Source organism: Brassica oleracea, chromosome C8, assembly GCF_000695525.1.
Source record: "Brassica oleracea var. oleracea cultivar TO1000 chromosome C8, BOL, whole genome shotgun sequence".
In the NCBI taxonomy this organism is placed as follows: Eukaryota; Viridiplantae; Streptophyta; class Magnoliopsida; order Brassicales; family Brassicaceae; genus Brassica; species Brassica oleracea.
In genome coordinates this window covers 36,528,739-36,547,567 of record NC_027755.1, presented here as the reverse complement: position 1 = coordinate 36,547,567, position 18,829 = coordinate 36,528,739, and the positions used below count along the sequence as shown (strand labels likewise).

The following is an 18,829-nucleotide window of genomic DNA, read 5'->3' as shown; positions in this document are numbered from 1 at the left end:
TAAAATATTGTATTTTATATGGTTTATAGTTTAATTTAAAATGATATATATATATATTAGTCTTAATAATTAATTAAATTAGATTTTTTACTTATATAATTTTTGTAGTCATTTATATTTTGTCATAACAAAAATTTTAAACCATGGATCATAAAATTTGAATGTGAGATTTTTAACAGTTTTAGTAATTTATAGCCGTTTGTAAAAATTCAAAATATAACATATACATAAAAATCTAAATTTTTATTATATGGTTATTGTGGTTGTTTAATTTATTTAATAGTTTAAAATTAAACAAATATGATAGAAAATACACTATTTTTTTATCAAATCTTTATTATTCAAAATTATTAATTGCCATATATATTTTAGCCACATTAAGCAATTCCGTAAATTTTATTTAAGGAAATAATAAAGTACATTAATGATGAATTTATTGTTAGTTTAATAAAAAAACTTATTATATAATTAGATGGACCAACATATTTCTCTAATGATTCTAATAATCATTCTAGTGATGACATGTAGATACAAAAAGAAGTTGTAATGATTTTCAAATAATATATAGGGGATTAGAGGGTCCATAATGTACTTATGGTTGAAAAGATTATACATGATACATTTTTGGCAAGATTTCTTAGATTTTTATATTTTCAAGCTCTAGACTTGCAGTGTTACAGTATGTTATTATATTGAATACTAGTATTATTAGCATATGCACATTTTATTTTTAATTAACGTAATATATTAAAAATACAATTATAAATTAGAAACGAGGAAGAAAAGAAGATAATATTGTGGATATATTTTTTAAGTTGGTAACGAGAAGACATGAGTCACATGCAGAGGGAGACATCTCAAAAACAGAGTTTTAACAAACCACATCCACTTGCCACAGCCCCCTCACTTCCTCTCTCTAATCTCACCTCATTTCTATTCTATTACTCATCAGAAAACACACAAGACAATGTTTTTGTTTTGTACTCTGAGCAGAAACAGAGAGTAGAAAACAGAAGAACATTTGGCAGAGTGTTTCTCTTGTTCCCTCTGCTTGGCTTTATCTGTTTCTAGGTATCTGAAAGTTTCTGTCTTTCTTTTTCTTGGGTTTGTGAGATTTTTATCAGTGACATCTCCCTGAATTATTTTCTTCTGAAGGATTCCTACACAAGGACTCTCTTTTGTTCTGTAATAAACAGAGCATTTTTTTTTGTTAGTGTCGACGAGATAACTCACGAAAAGGGTTCGTCTTTGTCCCCTCCGGTGAGATTTGGGAATCTGTCTGCTGTCAAGTGGCAAAGTTTTGAACTTCTGCTACAAGTAGAAACAAAAATGCTAATTTTCTTCATTCTCTTTTTTTTTTTTTGTCGTTGATAGGGAGGGAATATATAAGCAGCTGTAATTAGCTGGAGGGCAATGGCGTTCTCACATTGAGCTTTGCCTAAGGCCAATTTTATTGGAATCTAAATTGATAAAAATCTCAGCTTTTTTTGGAACTATATGATAACATGGAAAGTGGGTCATTCTCCTTATGGTGGTTGCTTGTTGATGGAGATATAACCAAACCTTGAAGTTATTCCAAAAAAAAAAAGAAGAAGTTACTACTCATGGCTGCAAAGCTTTTGCATACATTGGCAGATGAAAACTCTGATCTACAGAAGAAAATTGGGTGTATGAATGGGATTTTCCAGATCTTTGATCGCCACAACCATCTTCTCTCAAACCGGCGAAAAAGTCTTACTTTAGGTAATCATAATAACACTATAAGATATAAATAAATAAGTACTTGTGACTTAGATCGTGTCTCTTAGTGGTTGACTTGTACATGGCCATATGTTCTTAGCTATATGATGTCTTTCCATGTTCTTCTTAAGTTCTGTTTCTTCTTCATGAACCAAAAGGTATTGTCTCATTCTGGAGATAAAGTTGCTCTAGTTTGTGAAATGCATGTTTGTTTTGTTAGATTAGATTATTGTATTTTGTGTGGCTTTTACTTGGTAGATTTTGACTTCTCTGAACCTTAGAAGACTCTCCACGTTTCTTAAATCTGTAATGCTTATGGTTTATAAGCAAAGATAATTTGATATAACTCTTTTGGTCTCATGTGTTGTTCTTGTTGCAGGTAATATCAACTTTGAAAGAGACTCTGCATTGCAGATTCAAGACTCCAACATTATCAACACCGGAAATGAGACAAGCGAGAAACTAACAAGAGTATCAACAGAATCTTCTAGAGTTTCCTTCTCATCGTCATGTTCATCATCTTCCCCATTGTCTTCTGATCTCAACAAAGAAACTCAACCTGAGATTTCACCGTATGACCACCGGGTCATTTTCCAAGAATCTCCAGCGATGAGCCAAGGAAGCGGGTTGGGGCTTGACCTTAGAGATGTTGTTAGAGACTCCATTTACAGAGAAGCTAGAGGACTTTCCGAAGTATCCAGACACAACAAGAGAAGAGATGATTCTCCCAGACCACCACCCTATGGTTTGAAGCAATCCACTCCTGTAGATTTCAATGAATCTTGCAAAGCTCTAGCCAAACTCAACACTTCTCAGTATTATTACAATGAGGTTGACTTGAAAGATGCGTCTCGTTACTACGTTGATTCTCACAAGAAGAAGTCTAAATCCAAGAATAAGGTGAAAGAGTCTCCTAAGCTTTCTTTGGACAGTAGAGACCACCTTGATCTCAAGTCAGGTAATAACAATAAGCTTGTTGAGAGTTTCAGTAGAAGCTCTAACGTGAACAAACGGCCTCCTAGTGTTGTTGCAAAGCTAATGGGGTTGGAGACGTTACCTGGTTCTCCACTGAGAAGAGACACCAAACTCAACAGTGATCCGTTCTCAAGGTCATTGAGGGAGAATAGCATGAACCGGACTATCCGGTTATCTCCTAGCTCACCAAGAAGCGTAGGGAAGGACCTAGCTTCTTCTTCTTTTACTTCATCACCAAGATGGAGAAGCTCTGAGTTTGTTATTAAACCTTTATCAAGTTTGAGGTTTCCCATTGAACCAGCTCCATGGAAGAAGCAACAGAAGCAAGCCTGCAGGCCTCTGTTGAAAGATCTAGAGTTTAAGCATTCGGTAAAGGATCTGAGAGCTATTAATGAGATAGTAGAGGCAATGCAAACAAAAAGCGTCAAGCAGCAAGAATGTTCAACAAGCTCAAGAGGCTTGGAAAGCCATGTGATGCCATCATCCACTATGAGAGGAGGACCAATTGTGATTATGAAACCTGCCAGACTTGTTGGTGTTCCTTCACCATCTCTGATTCCCATTCACAGTCTTAATAGAGAAGAGGAAGGGTCTGTGAATGTTAAAAGAAACTTGAGATCTTCTCAGGTCACTGCAAAGAGTGCAAGTCCAAGATTGAGTCATATGAAGAAGCATGAGAATGAGAAGTACTCTAGGCCACCACCTATACCATCTGATTCAAGCAAATCAAGAAGACAAACAAACCGAAAACTCGAAGAATCTGCTACTTCTCCTGGTGGTAGTAGGCGTAGTAGACAAGGTTCTCAGAGGAGATTGATGCAGCAAAAGGATGGCCAAGCAGGTGGTGGAAAGAGCTCATCTGTGATAGAGACAGCTAAAACAGTAGTCTCTAACTTAATGCAGAACGCTAGTCCAAAGTCTAGTGGAGATGGGTCATCGGAACATCCAAGTCCAGTGTCTGTTCTCAACGCATCAATCTACAGAGACATCAAACCATCTCAAGCTAGTGAAGGCACCAAGACTGATGAAGAAGACGAGTGGAATCCAGCTTACAGCTTCTCAAAGACAACAACCACCTTGTCTCCAGAGGTAAACAGAAAGAAGCTTCAGAACGTGGAGCATTTGGTTCAGAAGCTGAAAAGATTAAACTCTAGCCATGACGAAGCAAGCCAAGACTACATTGCATCGCTATGCGAGAACAGTGGTGCTGACACTGATCACAGATACATATCCGAGATTCTGTTAGCCTCTGGTCTTCTCCTGAGAGACTTAGCCTCAGAGTCAACCACGTTTCAGCTCCACTCTTCAGGTCATCCTATTAACCCTGAGCTGTTTCTCGTTCTTGAGCAAACTAAAGGAAGCAGTGGTGGCGGCAATGAGAAGAAGCTCAACCGCAAGGTTGTGTTCGACGCTGTTAATGAGATGCTTGTGAAGAAGTTAGCTATTGTTGATGTAGAGCCATGGATGAAGCGAGGTAAAGGGATGAAGAGGAGGGTGTTTAGTGCGCAACAACTCTTGAAAGAGCTGTGTTCAGAGATAGAAACAGTGCAAAAGGAAGCCAAGAGGAGATCAGATAACTTGTTCTTGTTGGGGGAACAAGAAGAGGACTTCTTGAAATGTATATTGGATGAAGATATGGAGATGCGGTCTGAGAAATGGACGGAGTTTGATGATGTAGTCCCGGGTATAGTGCTTCACTTGGAGAGGCTTCTCTTCAAGGACCTGGTGAGTGAGGTCGTGCATGGTGAGATTGATCGGCTGCAACCTACTCCAAGCAGACGAGTAGTTATTACTGATTCATAAACTCGTTTTTTATATTCTCTGTACTCTAAAGCCGTATATAAATAATAATACAAGTCAAAAGTCATGTAACCATTCTCTGCATGTTTGTTCTCTTTTCTTTCTCTTCGATGTTTGGTGATAAATAAATATTGTGCTCGTTATATCAGCTCACTATGTAGTGGTTCAAACTTGAACATAGGCCTGCCTGCTTGTGCTGCAACAGCTTCACGAAGTTGACGTGCCTACCAAGTGAACTAGCTTAGTTAGTTGCTCATTGGAGACTTCTTTGTTATCTTGTAGATTTCCAGTGAATATAAAGTTTACTTCGAGATCAGTTGCTCCATCTCCACTCCAATCATGGCCATAGTTTTGTAGAGACAGACCCTGAAAAGAACCAAATCTCATTGGTACATTGTGTTTTCTTCAACAAGAGATAAAAAAAAAGTTTGACGAAGCTTTCGTATTTGTTGCAAAGATTGAGAAGGTTTTGAAGAAGAGCTATGAGTACAGAGAGCCATTGTATTTGCACAATTACATAATTTTCTTCGTTTAAGTTTTTTATAGTAACAAGTGTTTCAAATAAACTACATACAAACTTTGAACACTGAGTTACTGCCAAACACTATATACCTAGAAAGATAACTAACTTTGGTCTCTCACAAAAAGATTTTCATTCAGGCAGGGACTTTGATGTTTCAAGAAGGAACTTTTCTTTGAAGTCGAGCATTTTGTTCAGAGCTTCTATATAAGCCTCGACCGCCGACACTACAACGTTCATTCTCGCTCCGGTTCCACTACCAAAGACATAGAGATGAAAAATCAAACTAGGCAATATGATTATCTTTGTCTAGTTCAAATGAGAAGATTTTTACCTGAAGTTTCTTTGAACTTCTTCACCAGTTAGAGCGTTTCCACGGACAAGAACTCGTGTGGTTGCAATGGCATCAGTGCCTTCTGTTGCTGTATCCATTGAGTACTCAAGCAAAGTCGTCGGTTCCTTGAAAATAAGATCAACTGCCTTAAAAGCTGATTTGACAGGGCAAGTTCCCTTAGAACAAGCGCAATGCTCTTTGCCATCAGCATCAGCAAGTGTCACAGTTGCTGTTGAAAACTCCATAGTCGCACAAATTATCTGCATCTCACTTTCATTAAAAATGAGACAACTAACATGACAACAGAGGTCAATAAAAACTATCTTAATCACAGTTTCACCTGAATGTCCAGGAGTTTCCACACGGCTTCTGGCTGGAACACCTCGTCAGATACCAAAGCTATTCTCTCCGCGTCAGTGACACTCTGGAAGAAAACATAAACGATCAGTTGGAATTGAAAACACTTAGACATCTGAATAAATAATGTGATATTAAGGGTAAAGTAAAAATACGAGAAGACATTAGTGTCTCCCTCCCACAAAGACTGTAACATTGAGTATGTGTGGGTGAGATTGATGTGTACCTCAGTCAAACTGTCTTTCAACGCAAGATGCCCATCAGATTTCCTCTGTTCCTGGCTTGTCAGTTGCTTCACAGTCCTAAGATGGACAAAACACAATGAAAACTTTGGGATTTTGAAACCATCCTTTTGTATAACTACGAGAGCAATTTACCATTGTTTGAGATTCTGAAGGTTGCTCAGCGCATTAGCCACAATAAACGGGAAAGTGAAAGCCCCAGTAACTGAATCACCACACAAAAGATCTTCTCTAGAAAACCTTCACCTGGGTCTAGGTTTCTAGCTAGAGTGCTGATTTGCTTTTGAGAGTTGAAAACAATTAAAACCCATTTTAGAATCCCAGATATGCAAGTTGAACAGTTTCTTGATACATCTTTACATATTGAGCCAATTACCTGAATACCTCAGAAAAAAAGCATGAATGTTTACTGTACTGTCGGACTTAGTGCTGAGAGTGACTGCCCTATTACAGAGACCATAAGAATAACCATCCTCTTTAAAGCAACCACATTCACTATCAGATTTCTGGCAAATATCTTGAAGGCATTGAGTAACTCTCCGAAAGAGACAAAAAAAAAAAAGGAGTCATGCAATGAGAGGAATAGATAAATCACTACTTGGTTAAGACAACCTTAGTAAATAAGCACCAGAAAAGAAGAGAGAAAATATAAATTCTGAAAATATGACAAACCTGCATAGTAAAGCTGCCAATAACCCCACCAGCAATCATGTAGTATAAAAGATTCTTGAAAAGGATAAGAATTGGTGAATGAACTGGGAGCAGCCGAGATACAATGGTAGCAAACGGTTTTCGTACTCTCCAGAGCTTGGGAATGTACGGGAAAATGAGAATAATGTAGAAGAAGTTGCTTCCAGAGGTATTTGGCGAGTCTAAGATTTTTTGCAACAGATACATCCATATCTGTATCCAAAAGAGGAAAGACAAAATGAACATATTTCAGTTAGCCTCTACTAATAAACAGTTGTAGATCTAAACATAACAGTACCTGTAGAAGTGGGAACAGTATGATCAAGTCCCCTAAAAACTCTCTTCGGAAGTAATTGAATGCATTTTTTCTTGGACCAGCACCAGCAACCCTATACTTGTAGGTCAAACAGAACTGCAACAAAAAAAATGAAAGAAGAAGCATCAAAGCCAACATATTCTCTTATTACAAAATAGAAGCAAAATGAAACACACCTGTAGCAGAATGTTTACTATGAGTAGAAGATCCACTACAGTTCTATAAAGTATGAAGAATGTAGCCGACGTCTTATTGACCGTAACGCAGCGTTTGTCCTGCAGTACGCAAAATGGTTGTAAAAAAGTACTCAAAAACATGAGAAGCAAAAAATAGAAAGATATATAATGATATACCTGTTTGGGTTTAATGATGAAGAAGCATAAGGGATCTACAAGAGTAGTGATACTGTAAAGATTGGCAACAAATAGGCTCCATGTCTGAGCATTTACAGCTCTGTGTAAGTATTTATCCCATCCCTTGTCATCATAATGGGATGAAGTGTCTGCGAGGAAAACTGAGTCTGAAATTGGAAGCTCCGGTGGGGAAACTACTTCAATGATAGAGTCAGTATTTGCAGGGGAATATGGGTCACTGGGGAATCCATAGGAGGGGATCCTGCAAAGCAAAAAAAGTAGAGCATAAATAGAACAGAAACACAAATCAGCATTCACAAGATGATATAAGCTCAAGAGTTATCTGAGCACACAAACCTGGTAAGAGAGGCAGCATAATGGGTTATTTGACTCTGAACCTGAACGACGACCTCAGTAGAGAGATGGCTTCCTACACTCAAGCCCTCGAAGAGACAAGGTAAGCGTTGGAGAAGCTTCAGGAGATGTGACTGCCTTTCCTCAGACCGGCTGATTGAGTATAAGGTTTCAGATGAAGGAAGTACAGTTCCTGTCACAAACAAAGGCCAAGTGAAACATTATTATAAAACAGAACTAAGACACAATCCAAAAGACAAAAACCTCGTGTTGGATTCAAACTTATAAAACAGAACTCAGACACAACTCAAGAGAAACTTTTGTGTGCTTACACAATATTGAGTCTTTATTGCAACTATTAGACTGGGTTCTTGTGGTCACTATTCAGAGACAACCAAAAATTAACTAATCAAGAACCCAATAGAAAATTAGATTCAGCTGGAGAAGAGGATGAAAACCAATCTCAATGTGGTTAAAAGATATAAAATCATAAAAAGGTTCCAAGTTTACAAGACCCAACACACAAACTTGAGATTAAACTTTTTCAACTAAAAAGAGCTAAAGATAGATACAAAATCCTGAGATCAAGCCAAAAGGTAAGTAGGGAACACCAGCGTACCTTTGAAGCTCTTGAAGATACTGAAGACTGGTTTTAGCAGTGACCTCGAAGGGAAGAAGATTTAAGCAGAGAGAACAACGGCTTGAGGAGCTTGTTGAGATGACGAACCTAGCACCAGCTAACTTCAAAACGACCGTTGAAGTGAGGAAAAACACTTGAGGAGACAATGGCTTGAAATGGACAGTAGAAGGGGAACAACGACATACCTTTGAAGCTCTTGAAAATACTGAAGACTGGTTTTGGTTGTGAGCTCGAAGGAAAGAAGATTTGAGCAGAGAGAACAACAACTTGAGGAGCTTAAGACCGGTTTGATGAGCTTGTTGAGATGACGAACCTAACACCAGTTAACTTCAAAACGACCGCCTAAAGAACAGTTTGAAATGAGGAAGAACACTTGAGGAGCCAATGGCTTGAAATGGACAGTAGAAGGGGATTGGTGTTTGTGATTTGTGGTAGGGACACTGGGAAAGTCACAAAGTTTTTAAGTTTTGGTTTCACACTAGTAAACAAGGAAATAGAATCTGATTTCCTCGTGATCGTTGGTAATCAAAGAAGTGAAGAAAAGATGTTAGCTTTCAATGGAAGAAAGAAGGGTAAAAAGAACATAAATAAACTAAGTTGATTAAAAGCTAATAGTAATAAAAAGGATTATGTCATTTACTGTCCTACTCTCCGATTGAATGATATATTAGACATTTTGATAGTTTGGCAAAAAATGCATGGATTAAAGAAGGATATATAATGTCATGGTCAACATAGTTACAATTAGTGGCGGATCCGGAAGTAGATTTTATTGGGGTCTGTTTATATACAAATATCGATACAAAACAATACGCATATAAAATGAAAACAAACATAACAATATTTGTGCATATATTTTAAATCTATATTTTCTCATAATATTATGATTTTAATACAGTTTTAAGAAAATAAATGTAATTTTAAGTTTAATACATTTTCTCTATGTGTTATCATTTATTTTCATATGCATTAATATTTTTATTTTCTAGGTATAATGTATTGGTTAAAAAATTAAGTCTAGATGATCTTCATATCCCTCTTGCTTATAAAACCCCACTTTAGTCAGTGTTAAGAGAGTGAAAAATATATTGAAATGTACTAAGCCTCGGTTAGGATTATTTACCTAGAATATTCATAAGAACATTAAAGAGAAAACATTAATATAGTAAATGCATGCATTAATGCGGCAAATAGAGTTAATATCTTAAACGTAGAAATAAAAATTGGATTTTTTTAATTATTTGTTTTCTTTGAAAGTAAGAAAAAATGTCATTTTAAGAAATGTAAAATCGAATGTGGAAATGGGTCTGAGGGTCAAAGACATGATTAATAGGGGGTCAATGACTGAATTTTAAGTAGTTAAGGAAGAAATTAAAAAAAATAAGAAAGAAATTTAAAAAAAAATCTAGGGGTCATCTGACCCCCTAACTCGTTAATAGATCCGTCCCTGGTTACAATGATATTGTAACACTCTGTACTTTGATTTTCAAATAAAGATATAAGGTTAACGAGGAATAATATAGAAGAAGCCAAAACATGTAAAGCCATTAAGTGTGCTATCCACTTCCGAAGACACTTGCTGACAAGGCAGCTTCCGAAGATGATTTTTATATACAGTTATATGCCTTGTGCTAACGAATGTAATGTTTCCATGTTTGTTGGGATGTTCTGATGTCTCAAATGGGTTGTGGACCTTGTGGTGAACATAATGTTTCAAAGTTAGTATAATGACAGAGATTCTTTGGGTTATCACCAACTTTTTATTTTTATAATGTTAGGATATGAAACAGTGCATAGAATATTTTTGTAAATCATAAAGAAAATTTAGTTTAATAATTAATATAAAACAGTAAAGTAAATAAAATAAAAATATTACTTTAAATAAATGAGATAAATAATTTTACTTTAACAAAAAAAAAATTATGTAAATATTTTATTATATTTATTTGTTTAGGTTAACTGGTGATTGATGTATTATTGCAATAATATATTTTGTTATTTTTATTATTTATATATCATATTATAATATAAATTAATTAATAAATGAAAACTATTAAAAATTGGTTTAAATACAAAATAAGGAATAATACTGTGATTCACCTGAAAATTGATCGCTAAAAAAAGAGAAAATGAAAAAAAGAGAGAGAATAACATTAATGATACACTATTATAACTCAAAGTATCATCAAAAACATTATCAATCAAAGCTCAATAATATTTTTTTTAACTAAAAATTTTGACAAAAATACTCATAATATTATAACCTATTCACAAATCTAATTAAAAACCAGTTAAACAACATAAACTAACTAAAATTATTCAAATAACAAATAAAAAAAAATAAAAAAAATAAATTTACAGCTAAAATTAATTTATAATTATTATGATTTGTAGAAATGTTATATATTTAATAAATTAAGGTAAATAATAATTAGATACATGTTATTGATAAAATAGATCTAGTATGATTTTTAATGGTAGATAAAATTGTACTTATCTTTTAGTAGAGAAGAAGATTGTCTTTCTAATAGACTACAGAATCATCCAAAAAACACATAAAACTATCGTTTGATCCACATATTGCATGAACTAAACTTGTTTAAATAAATAAATGTAAATATCAAAAACATACTAAACTGTTTTAGATGGATAGAAAGAACACTTTAATATGGAACAACACGATAAGTAAAAGAAGAAGAAAAATATAAGTTTCACCTAAACACCTCTCTAATACGAAATAATAACAATAATAATAATAACTAGGCGCGCGGGTATGAATTTTTGGTTTTTGGTTGTTTATTTAACTAAATGATGTATTTGTAATGTTTAATGTATTATATTCACCAAGTAAATAATTTTTTAGGCATCTTAAACCATCTATTTATGACGAATATTCGATATTATATAAAAAACTAAACAAATAGACGTAATAATTAGAGAATTGTGGATGATATATAAAAACAATGGTTATTAATGTAAAATATGAAGAAATATTATATTATGACTTAGTATGACATAAAAGATTATAAATTAGTTATACATGTTTAAAGAAAATACAATTTTTTTAACTTCTATGAAAAATTTAACATATAAAAAGAGCGATGAATTAGTTATCAAATTATAAATAATTTCATAATTTTATTAAAAATAAATTATTTATACTCTTTGTTTTTCGTCAAGATAATTATTAAATGTCCATAACATTAATATTTTAAAATGTCATATTATGAAAACCCATGTTGTAACCGTTTTTTTCCGGAAAGTGTAACAAAAAAGAATTACATCTAACTCTTCGTTTTGTTTAAGTTCTGTGTCGGTAAAAGATTAAAAAAATATCTCTATCTTTTTCAATGTTCAATTTGAAGCTTATTATGCGAAAATCATACACAAATATAGGCAATTGGTTGGAATCTCTATATCTTTATATTCTTACAAATTTTTAATTTATTGTTTCTTCTTCTGCAAGCAAATCAATTACCGAAGTAATAAATCAATTGGTTGGAATCAAATCTATTCTTATAATTAGTGTAATTATGGTTACAGTTTCTATATTTAATAGGTACATTAAAGATACGACATTGAAGATATTTTGTTTTGATTAATAGAAGATATTGGATTTTGAGTTTGTATTTATTGATTTGTTTTTTAAAAAGCTTAGAAAATCAATAGGATGATTGGTTGGTTGATACATCCTATAAAGAAAACGAAAACTATAGGTGGTTTGAATATTGTACATCGATCGATGCATGATGTAAGTTGACTATAAAACTTGAGCAAGTGATTCACCTTTTCGTAAAAATAAAATTCAAGTTCATTATTGGGTCGTACTCGTTCGTAATAAGCTACATTAAATATGTTGTATTTTTAGGTTCATTTAATGACATTAAGTTTAAATTTGATTAAAGAAAACTCATTAATTTAATTGGAAAAAACAAACATTAAAATAAGTAGGTTCATTTAATGACATTAAGTTTAAATTTGATTACGAAAAACTCATTAATTTAACTGGAAAAGCCAAACATTAAAATATGTAGTTTAATTTAATTCTCAGTGGCATGAAAGTGTAAATAAGTCAGAAAATTTAAGAATATTTTTTAATGAGTACTTCTCTTTTAATAATATAGATAATTTAAAAGGTAAATAACTTTCTAATTAAGCCATATCAGCCACATCCGCCTCCTCCTCTAGACAATGCTTGACATAAAAGTTGAACAGAAGCACAAGGCAAACGGTACCGACCATTATTATAACGGCCAACATTCTCTTCTCTTTTTCTTCTTGCCTGTGTTTTTCTGTAATCCAAATTTGAAAGAGAAGCAATGAATTGATTGTATAATCTACATATTTCGTATAGAAGAAATAAGGTAAGTATTTAGATTAAGGATATTTTACGTGATAGAGAATAGGAATATTATCTTTTTATTTAGGGGGGGGGGGGGAGTATAATATGATTTCCAATTCTTCAACTAATATACATTACTTTTCTATATATCTTCAAACAATATACTAAATCAATAAAATGAAGAATAATATGTTTATATTGTAATTTGTAATATGTATCATAATCCATCCTTCCTCTCCACGTTTCTATTCATTTTAAAAATTGAAACATTATTGACATGAGAAGAATGCATGAAATATTTTGCTCTGAAGCACTTCAGCTGTTTGGTGAATGTCATCGAGTATGTCTTCTAGGGTTTAGTCTCTCCTTCTTCTTCTCGCTACTTTTGCTCCTTCGAAGCTCGTTACGAAAGACTTTGTTAGAGATAAACTTGAAGATAGCTTGAAACTCAAGTCATACTAATCCTACTTGTATTAGGATTAGGATAAAAAGGTTTTACTATTAAGTTTAGGAGTTTTAGATCTCTATATAAGAAGATGTTGAGTTGTGACATGAACTTATAAATGAGAGAGATTATTGTGAGAGCTTAAGTTTTGAGAGATTTTCTTAAGCTAATAAAGAAGTTATTCTATAATCTTGTGAGTTAAGCGAACACATTAAGCTAATAATTGGTATCAGAGCAAAATCTGAAATCATATTCAACGAAGATGGGAGACATCACGACCGTACAGACGAGACCAAAGGAAGGGCCATCATCCATAAAGTGTCCGATGCTGACGGCAACAAACTACACAGTTTGGGCAATGCGCATGAAGGTCCTTCTCAAGGTTCACAAAGTGTGGGAAACCGTTGAAAGTGAGAAAATCGAGCCCGATAAGAATGATATGGCCACAGCTCTTCTTTTCCAATCTATTCCAGAAGCGCTTATCCTGCAGGTCGGAGAGTTAGATACCGCGAAGCAGGTTTGGGACGCCATTAAAGCCCGACATCTAGGAGTGGACAGAGTCAGAGAAGCTCGTTTACAAACCCTAATGGCAGAATTCAATCGCTTGAAGGTGAAGGAAACTGATACAATTGATGACTTTGTTGGCAAGCTATCTGAGATCTCTTCGAAATCTGCATCTTTAGGGGAAAATATTGAGGAAACAAAGCTAGTCAAGAAGTTTCTCAAGAGTATACCTAGAAAGAAGTACATACACATTGTGGCGTCCCTCGAACAGTACTTGACCTTAAGGTAACAAGCTTTGAAGATATCATTGGTAGATTAAAAGCTTATGAGGAGCGGGTTGGAGAGGATGATGTGGATGGTCATGAAGAACAGAGTAAGCTTATGTATGCGAACTCAGAGAATCGAGAATATAATGGAGATTTTCGAAACAGAGGACGAGGAGGACGTTCGTATGGAAGAGGACGAGGACGAGGAAGATCCTATCAAGAGTTTGACATATCAAAAATTACATGTTTTAGGTGTGACAAGAATGGACACTTTGCGTCTAGTTGTCCCGATAGACTTCTGAAGCTTCAAGAGACATACGAAAACAGACTCAAGGAGATAACAGATTATACACAAGAGGCTGATAGGTTATTAATGCACGAAGTAGTCTACCTCAATGAAAAGAACGTAAACCCCAAGGATTTTGAAGCTAGCTCGGACAGTGACAGAGTTTGGTATCTCGACAATGGGGCGAGTAATCATATGACGGGGAGGTATGAGTACTTCAAGAACATTGATTATTTGGTGACAGGAAAGGTGAGATTTAGGATGACTCAAGAATCGACATCAAAGGCAAAGGCTCCATACTGTTTATAAGTTAAAACGGCGATAAGAAGATCTTGGCTGATGTTTACTACATACCAGACTTGAAGAGCAGTATTATTAGTTTTGGACAGGCTACAAAAGCTGGTTGTAAAGTGAGAATGAAAGATTATTATCTTTTCCTCCATGACAAACAAGGGAAGCTTATAGTACAATCTAAGAGGTCGAGAAACAGATTGTATAAAGTGATGATGAACATCGTGGAAGCCAAGTGCCTTAAGGTGGAGACTCAATCCGAAAGTAGTAAATGGCATGCGAGGTTGGGTCATATTGGAGCAAACTCTATGAGGATGATGATGAAAGAGCAATTAGTAATAGGCTTGCCAAGCCTAAACGTTGACAATGAAACATGTTCCTCGTGTTTACTTGGCAAGCACTCCAGAGCTCCATTCCCCAGCTCCACCATGTATCGAGCATCTCAGCCGTTGGAACTCATTCATGGCGACTTGTGTGGACCCATCACACCTCCTACTGCCGGGAACAACCGATATATATTTGTTCTTATTGACGACTACTCAAGGTATATATGGTCAATACTGTTGAAAGAGAAGAGTGAGGCTCTAGAAAAATTCAAAGTCTTCAAAACCGTGGTTGAAGGAGAAACAAAAGAGTCTATCAAGACTTTTAGAACCGATAGGGGAGGAGAGTTCACATCAAATGAATTCAAAAGTTTCTGCGAGACGACGGGAATAAACATACACCTAACTGCTCCATATTCGCCGCAACAAAACAAAGTGGTAGAACGTCGAAACAGAACACTGATGGAGATGACAAGGAGCATCCTCAAGCACATGAGTGTACCTAATTATCTGTGGGGTGAAGGAGTTAGGCACGCCACTTATGTCATCAACCGGGTAGGAACAAAAGTTCTCAAGTCTCAGACGCCATATGAAGCTCTAAAAGGTCGAAAGCCTAATATCGAACACCTCAAAGTGTTCGGATGTATCAGTTATGCCAAGGTGGATACACCGCATCAAAGAAAGTTGGACGACAGATCAAGGATACTAGTGCATTTAGGAACATAACCAGGGTGCAAAGCATACAGATTCTTTGATCCAATGAACCGGAAGGTAGTGGTAAGTAGAAACGTTGTGTTCGATGAGCAAAAGAGCTGGAACTGGAGTGTCTCTACAAGCGAAGCGGCTCTTGCTCCCGGATCATTCAAGCTTGTTTTTGGAGATTTTGGGAACAATGGCATACGAGAAGATGAAGGGAACATAAATGAGAGTGTCAAAGAAGCTAAAGAAGAAGAACAAGATCCCATAGCAACATCAATCGAAGAAGGTGATCACGAAACAGAGTCCGAAACAGAGCAAGAAGCAGAGCCAGTACTACGACGATCAACTAGGGTCAGTAAGGCTCCCGCTTACTTAGAGGACAATGTATACTTATCTGAGGTCGAGGGAGAACGACTGTTACTTCTGTTGAACAAGGAGACATTCAACTATGATGAAGCGTGTGAGGAAGAGATATGGAGAAACGCTTGTGACGATGAGATACTATCCATAGTGAAGAACAAGACATGGGAACTGGTAGACCTTCCTCCCGGAGCTAAAGCCATAGGTATGAAGTGGATTTTCAAGATCAAAATAATCTCTGATGGAACGATAAACAAACATAAGTCAAGATTGGTAGCTAAGGGATACATTCAAAGACACGGTGTAGATTATGAAGAGGTCTTCTCTCCTGTGGCGCGAATAGAGACTGTACGTCTCATCATAGCACTAGCGGCTTCGAGAGGATGGCAAGTGCATCACCTTGATGTTAAGACAGCTTTTCTGAACGGTGAGCTAAAAGAGAACGTCTATGTATGTCAACCGAAGGGATATATAGTCAAAGGAAGTGAAGAGATAGTTTACAAGCTAAAGAAGGCGTTGTATGGTTTGAAACAAGTCCCGAGGGCATGGAATGAGAAGCTTAATAAAATCCTAAAGGAGCTGAAGTTTGTTAGATGCACAAAGGAAGCATCTTTGTATCGTTTGACAAGTGATGGAGACGTTTTACTTGTGGCGGTATATGTTGATGACTTGTTGATCACAAGGTCTAAGACAGAGATGATAGACGAGTTCAAGAGCAATATGTCGAACAAGTTCGAGATGAGTGATCTTGGTCTCTTAACCTATTATCTCGGTATTGAAGTTGTTCAACACAATGAGGGAATATCGATCAAACAAGCGAGTTATGCAAAGAAAGTCCTTGAAGAAACAAGCATGATTGACTGCAATGCAACACAGTTTCCTATGGATGCTGGTCTAAAACTCTCCAAGGCGGAGCAGGAAGCAAGCATGGATGAGAAGGATTATCGAAGGGTCATAGGGTGCTTGTGTTACTTGCTACATACTCGACCGGACTTATCTTATTCTGTTGGAGCACTAAGCAGGTATATGCATGAACCTAAAGCTTCTCATTGGGCGGCTCTGAAACAAGTTCTAAAGTATGTAAAAGGCAAATTTGCGTATGGTCTCGACTTCTCACGGTCAACCAAATCAGGCTGGACGTTAACAGGGTATAGTGATAGTAGTCACAATGTTGACATTGATGATGGAAGAAGTACCACATGCCATATGTTCTAATTGAATGATTTCCCCATCACTTGGTGTTTTCAAAAGCAAGAAATGGTTGCTCTCTCTTCGTGTGAAGCCGAATTCGTGGCAGCTACTGAGGCGGCAAAACAAGAAATTTGGCTACAGGAATTACTTGGTGAAGTAACTGAAGAACCGTGTGAGAAGGTGGTGGTTAAGATAGATAACAAATCTGTAATAGCGCTTACAAAGAATCCGGTGTTCCATGGACGGAGTAAGCATATTCATAAACGTTATCATTTCATTAGAGAGTGCATAGACAATGGTCTAGTGGACGTGGAGCACATTGCAGGAAGCCTTCAGAAAGCCGACATTCTTACTAAAGCCTTAGGAAGATTGAAATTCAAAGAGATGCGAGAGCTTGTTGTAGTTCAAGATTTGAAAGATAGTGATTTCAAGTTTAAAAAGGAGAATGTTAGAGATAAACTTGAAGATAGCTTGAAACTCAACTCATACTAATCCTACTTGTATTAGGATTAGGATAAAAAGTTTTACTATTAAGTTTAGGAGTTTTAGATCTCTATATAAAAAGATGTTGAGTTGTGACATGAACTTATAAGTGAGAGAGATTATTGCGAGAGCTTAAAATTTTGAGAGATTTTCTTAAGTTAATAAAGAAGTTATTCTATAATCTTGTGAGTTAAGCAAACACATTAAGCTAATAAACTTTGTCTTTTCTCCTCTGAAGTTGTGTTATGTTGTGAATGTATCTACCATGAAAGCACAGTGCCTCCCTCAATGCGCCACCTACTTTAACGTACATCTTCCATGGATATCTGAAGGATCTGTATGGACCGGACCGTGTGGTGGCTCTGGCTCCCATGTAGCAAAACCCATCTCCACCAATCACATCAAACAAAAGAGGAGATACGATGTGAGAATCTGAAGTATGGTTGTGTTACTTATGTGTTTGGATGAGTGAAGAGAATCCCTACCAGGGTGGGTGGGTTGTGTCTTCTTGGCTTGTGGATTGAACGGCTGATCTGTATCCACAGTACACTTAGATCGTCCGTGACAGCTGCTTCATAGACCAGATTCGTCGATGTGCATTGTATCATCATATTCTACGCTATTGAGATATGCATTCACACAACCTGCATCAAAGGAACTTGCGACATTCACAAAGTTGTTGACGATGACCATCCCCAGCCCATATGGATAAATGCAAGTGTAGGCAAACGGATGCACCAAGTGCTATCATAAGGAACCTTGAGACAGCTGAACTCCCCTGTGTTTGTATCCTGACACTAGTACGTAGCAACAATAGGTCAGCAAGAACACCCGGGAATCCGTACGCATATGGCTTCATCATTGGATACAAGAGCAAGCACACAGTATAGTCAGAAGTTAGAATGAGACTGAAGCTTTTGTCGACTTGTTTATCTTGGATTTGTACGGTTGGATTAGTTTCTGGAAGCCGGAATCTTTGTGAGCTGAGGTCGTTTGGTTGCTGCCGGTTTTGAAGCTTTGTGTTGCTCTCTTGTTGTTGTTGTTTGTGTTGGAGATAGCTATTTGTAGCTAGACTCTCTGTTATGTTCAGGCTGTTGAACAGGGAGGACGTGGTTGTACTCATACCATTTATATAGTGGATTTTTGAGTGGACTACGGTCCCGTGGTTTTTCCTTCTCACATCGAGGAGGTTTTCCACGTAAAAATTGTGTGTCTCATTTAGTTATCGCAACTTTGATATCTTGCCATCGTCGAAGTATTTTCCTCACAGGTTCGCACAAGGTCAGGGGAACACGACCATTAGTATTTCCGCTGCGCC

At 36.1% G+C, this 18,829-nt stretch overlaps 2 protein-coding genes across 3 annotated transcripts; one reads left to right on the top strand and one right to left on the bottom strand.

Annotated features, from left to right (window-relative positions):
* Positions 1–835: 835 nt before the first annotated feature.
* On the top strand, positions 836–4,666 carry LOC106312387 (protein LONGIFOLIA 1). Of its 2 annotated transcripts, none has more exons than XM_013749896.1 (3): positions 836–1,071; positions 1,375–1,743; positions 2,120–4,666. In XM_013749896.1, the coding sequence occupies exons 2-3, from the start codon at positions 1,605–1,607 to the stop codon at positions 4,516–4,518; spliced, it is 2,538 nt and encodes an 845-aa protein (XP_013605350.1). In that variant the 5' UTR covers positions 836–1,071; positions 1,375–1,604; the 3' UTR covers positions 4,519–4,666. The 2 variants fall into 2 exon arrangements, with proteins under 2 accessions (XP_013605350.1, XP_013605349.1); XM_013749895.1 differs by having other exon boundaries at positions 836–1,260.
* Positions 4,667–5,046: 380 nt separating this feature from the next.
* Positions 5,047–5,906, bottom strand: LOC106311308 (2-isopropylmalate synthase 1, chloroplastic-like). The gene is made up of 3 exons (XM_013748506.1): positions 5,710–5,906; positions 5,370–5,629; positions 5,047–5,291 (listed from the first exon to the last, which is right to left on the bottom strand). The coding sequence occupies exons 1-3, from the start codon at positions 5,839–5,841 to the stop codon at positions 5,168–5,170; spliced, it is 516 nt and encodes a 171-aa protein (XP_013603960.1). The 5' UTR covers positions 5,842–5,906; the 3' UTR covers positions 5,047–5,167.
* Between the last annotated feature and the right edge of the window lie 12,923 nt (positions 5,907–18,829).

What these genes read in the sequence shown, in the direction of transcription:
- LOC106312387 (XM_013749896.1), top strand. Translation starts at nt 1,605, where the DNA reads ATGGCTGCAAAGCTTTTGCATACATTGGCAGATGAAAACTCTGATCTA. An exon ending in GCGAAAAAGTCTTACTTTAG is followed by an intron (nt 1,744 to 2,119) that starts GTAATCATAATA and finishes TTCTTGTTGCAG; the next exon opens with GTAATATCAACTTTGAAAGA.
- LOC106311308 (XM_013748506.1), bottom strand. Translation starts at nt 5,841, where the DNA reads ATGTCTAAGTGTTTTCAATTCCAACTGATCGTTTATGTTTTCTTCCAG. An exon ending in GGAAACTCCTGGACATTCAG is followed by an intron (nt 5,630 to 5,709) that starts GTGAAACTGTGA and finishes AGTGAGATGCAG; the next exon opens with ATAATTTGTGCGACTATGGA. An exon ending in GAAGTTCAAAGAAACTTCAG is followed by an intron (nt 5,292 to 5,369) that starts GTAAAAATCTTC and finishes TGTCTTTGGTAG; the next exon opens with TGGAACCGGAGCGAGAATGA.